Source organism: Eurypyga helias, unplaced genomic scaffold, assembly GCF_000690775.1.
Source record: "Eurypyga helias isolate BGI_N326 unplaced genomic scaffold, ASM69077v1 scaffold17173, whole genome shotgun sequence".
Classification (NCBI taxonomy): domain Eukaryota; kingdom Metazoa; phylum Chordata; class Aves; order Eurypygiformes; family Eurypygidae; genus Eurypyga; species Eurypyga helias.
In genome coordinates this window covers 6,552-10,436 of record NW_010242229.1, presented here as the reverse complement: position 1 = coordinate 10,436, position 3,885 = coordinate 6,552, and the positions used below count along the sequence as shown (strand labels likewise).

General features: G+C 53.4%; 1 protein-coding gene across 1 annotated transcript in view; it reads right to left on the bottom strand.

Annotated features, from left to right (window-relative positions):
* The window catches only part of LOC104507673 (serine/threonine-protein phosphatase 6 regulatory subunit 2-like), a gene marked incomplete at its 3' end in the record, with an annotated part of 6,792 nt that extends 5,438 nt beyond the window's left edge, over window positions 1-1,354 (bottom strand). Inside the window, exon 1 of the mRNA XM_010149029.1 lies at window positions 1,079-1,354. Within this exon, the coding sequence (XP_010147331.1) occupies window positions 1,079-1,305 (227 nt within the window). The remainder of the gene's footprint in view (window positions 1-1,078) is intronic.
* Between the last annotated feature and the right edge of the window lie 2,531 nt (window positions 1,355-3,885).

The window sequence follows — 3,885 nt, the reverse complement described above, 5'->3', positions numbered from 1 at the left end:
TCCCTGCATCCAGGAACAGCTTCACAGCACCCACGGCAAAGAGAGTCAACTCTTCCCTGCCTGAACCCAGCACACCTTGCAAAAGCTGGCTGACACCCAAAGTCACTACATGAGGTATTTCCCAGCACTCACTCACCTGGAGAGTCACCTAAACCTCATCTAACAACAAACCTGAACACCACCACCATTCCTCTGCGGATGCCAAGCACCAGCAGCAATAACCAACCCCGATCCACTCCCACAGTGACAAACTCACCCTTTTTTATTTGTTTATACTCAGCGCAGCCTTTTATTTTCACACGGAACTTAAAGAAAAACAAACTTCCCAAAGCCAGAATGTAAATATTGTCAAGCACACGTTCAGCTGCAGATGTATAAACAGAGCCATCTGAGAACCAAGCGCAGCTGGAGCTCACCAGCGCAAGGAAGAGGCTCCGTGCAGAGGCTCTCCCAACCGTACCATCGCCCCGGTCAGGGGTTGCGCACGCAGCACGCGAAGACACGACGACTTTTATTCACTGTACAGCTCCCTTTCCTTTCGGGGCCTGACTAGTGAGAGCCAATCGAGTTCAGATATTTCTGCTCAGGGCAGAACGCCCGGTGCCTGCCATCTGCACTTCTGAGATACTGATTATTTTGCTTGCAGAGATTTGAACAAACAGCAAGAGTTTTGACCTGTTTTTTTAAGCAAATTCATAGAATCATGGAATGGTTTGGGTTGGAAGGGACCTTAAAGATCATCCAGTTCCAACCCCCTGCCATGGGCAGGGACACCTTCCACTAGACCAGGCTGCTCCAAGCCTCATCCAGCCTGGCCTTGGACACTTCCAGGGATGGGGCATCCACAGCTTCTCTGGGCAACCTGTTCCAGTGCCTCAAATTCAGTGTTAAACCCTTAAAAATAAAGAAACAAGCTTCTGAAAATCCACTACAAGCAACAAAACGCTGTGAAATATTTCCCAGTACGCAAAAGCCTTTCTCCCAACAATGCAAAGGTCGCATCCACCTGGCACCGGAGCGTTTCCAACACGGAGAGCTCTCAGCTTTCCTCGTAGCGGGACAGAAAAGAAATACCTACTTGAAGCGGACCTTCTCGTCCATATCCACAGGCGGCTCATGTGTGATGAGGGTGACCAGCTCCTCCATGCAGTGCTGCTGGCAGAGGAAGTCCAGCAGCTTGCGGTTCTGAGCCTTGCACTCCTGTAAGATGTCATCTTCATCCATCAGCTCGTGAAGCGTCACATCTTCTTTATCCAGCAGCTTGTCCACGTGTGATGTTGTGTTCAAATCGAACTTCCAGAACATGTTGATGGGACACAACTAGCTGGAAAACAAAAGGATGTGAGTTAATCTTCCAGCTTTGCTATTTCTTCCTCTGCTGCGGTTCTGAGCGGAACACCTTGACAGAGCTGCCACCGCCTTGGGAACACCACTAACATCCTGTAAACAGGATCAACAACTTCTCACCCCAGAAAATGACTGAGATTGCAGCAGTGTCATCTCAGCAATGGACACAACGTACACTCGGATTCGCTGAAAGCAGCTTGAACTAAAACCCAAAGATGATGTTCCTGCACGGAGACGCTTTGCTGGATCTGAGCAACCTGGTCTAGTGGAAGGTGTCCCTGCCCATGGCAGGGGGGTTGGAACTGGATGATCTTTAAGGTCCCTTCCAACCCAAACCAGCCTGGGATTCTATGATTCTATGATTTGTATCTCAGAGTTGGGCTCATCAGCCAAACCCACAACAATCAACGATGATGTGGGTGGAAGGAAAGGCTTCCCTGTCTGCGTAACAGCAAGAGGAAAGTAGAGAAAGCTCTGGGGCCCCCAACAGAAGGACACGGAGCTGTTGGAGCGAGTCCAGAGGAGGCCCCGGAGATGCTCCGAGGGCTGGAGCCCCTCTGCCCTGGGGACAGGCTGGGGGAGTTGGGGGGTTCAGCCTGGAGAAGGGAAGCTCCGGGGAGACCTCAGAGCCCCTTCCAGTGCCTGGGGGGCTACAAGAAAGCTGGGGGGGGCTTTTCCCAAGGGCAGGGAGTGACAGGACAAGGGGTGACGGGTTCAACCAGGAAGAGGGAGCTGGAGATGGGCCATGGGGAAGGAATTCTTCCCGCAGAGGGTGGGAGCACTGGGACAGGTTCCCAGAGAAGCTGGGGATGCCCCATCCCGGGGAGTGTCCAAGGCCAGGCTGGATGAGGCTGGGAGCACCCTGGGCTATGGAAGGTGGCCCTGCCCGTGGCAGGGGGTGGGGCTGGTGGGGCTTTGAGGTCCCTTCAACCCAAACCATGCTGGGATTCCATCATAATCGGGAAGTTTTAAAAGAAACTCCTACTGGACACTGCGAACAGTGACACCACTGGCAAACCCAGAGCTGAACTAACAAATACAATCCTTGTGGAACGCTGGAACACGCTGTTCATCTCACAGACATCACAGAAGCTGTCAGGGGTCTCCTGAGGGGCAGAAGGGCGTCTGTTGGTTTTACACACAGAAAAGCACGTGTGACCCGCAGCCGTAGGATGTGCAGCTCTGCAGCTGGTGCCAGTGGGACCACGAACCTTCCCCGGAGAAGCCCAGCACGCGCCAACAGCACCATAGGGAGCAGATCCCTGGGCTGCACCGTTCGGAGGAAGTTCCCAAATTCAGAACTCTACCCTCACTGGGGTAAAAATACGGCTTAAAGACTCGTGGTTTACCCTGGGCAGTGAAAAATTCAGCTGTAAAATAGCAGCCAAATCCTATTCTTGACCATCTAAACCAGGCAATAAGTTATCTCCACACACCCACCTCTCAACCACATCTCCCTGCGACCTGGGACTGGGACTTACAGGTGTTTGCCAACACCAGAAATGCCAAAGGGATACTATAAATCAAAGCTACAAACAGGAATCGAAGGAATGGCCTCCTTTTCCTGCACGGCCTGGATCTCAAATCCTCCTAAGTGCCTGCTGAAGGGAAGCTCTCCTCACCATCACCTTCCTTCACGGGGCGTTTTGTACCATCCCACCTCAGTAACATTAAAAACGGCGGCACGGTTCTCTGCCCAAGCAGTGAAACTGAGACACGGCACAGAGCAACGATGACAAAGGGTTACAGACCAACCTGAGCTGGAGCCCAGTCCCACAAATGCACGCCTACCCCGGCTCCAGCTCTGCCCCTCCACGGCTCCCTGGCAGTGCTCGGGGTCCCTCCCAGACTCACTCAGGGGCTCAGACCGTGGCCCGCGACGTCCCCTCTGCGCCGCACTGCCCAGGCTCACGCGCCGCGAGTCAGACGAGGCTTCGCCGCTGCCACGCGCGCTGCTGGTGAGATTGTTCTCCTCAGAGAAACTTTGCCAAATGCAGCGCATTGCACTTCACATTACCCATCTGAATATCAGAAGGATATTGACCCCTTGGAGCGAGTCCAGAGGAGGCCACGAAGATGCTCAGAGGGCTGGAGCCCCTCTGCTATGACGAAAGGCTGCGAGAACTGGGCTTGTTCAGCCTGGAGAAGAGGAGGCTCCGAGGAGACCTCATTGCAGCTTTCCAGTACCTGAAGGGGCTACAAGGGTGCTGGGAGAGGACTTTTTACAAGGGCCTGTAGTGACAGGACAAGGGGGAACGGGTACAAATTGAAATCAGGGAGGTTTAGATTAGATATCAGGAAGCAATTCTTCCCAGAGAGGGTGGTGAAGCACTGGGACAGGTTGCCCAGAGAAGCTGTGGATGGCCCATCCCTGGGAGTGTCCAAGGCCAGGCTGGATGAGGCCTGGAGCAACCTGGTCTAGTGGAAGGTGTCCCTGCCCATGGCAGGGGGGTTGGAACTAGATGATCTTCAAGGTCCCTTCCGACCCAAACCATTCTGTGATTCTATGATTCTAATGAAAGGAAAAAACGGGCTTCT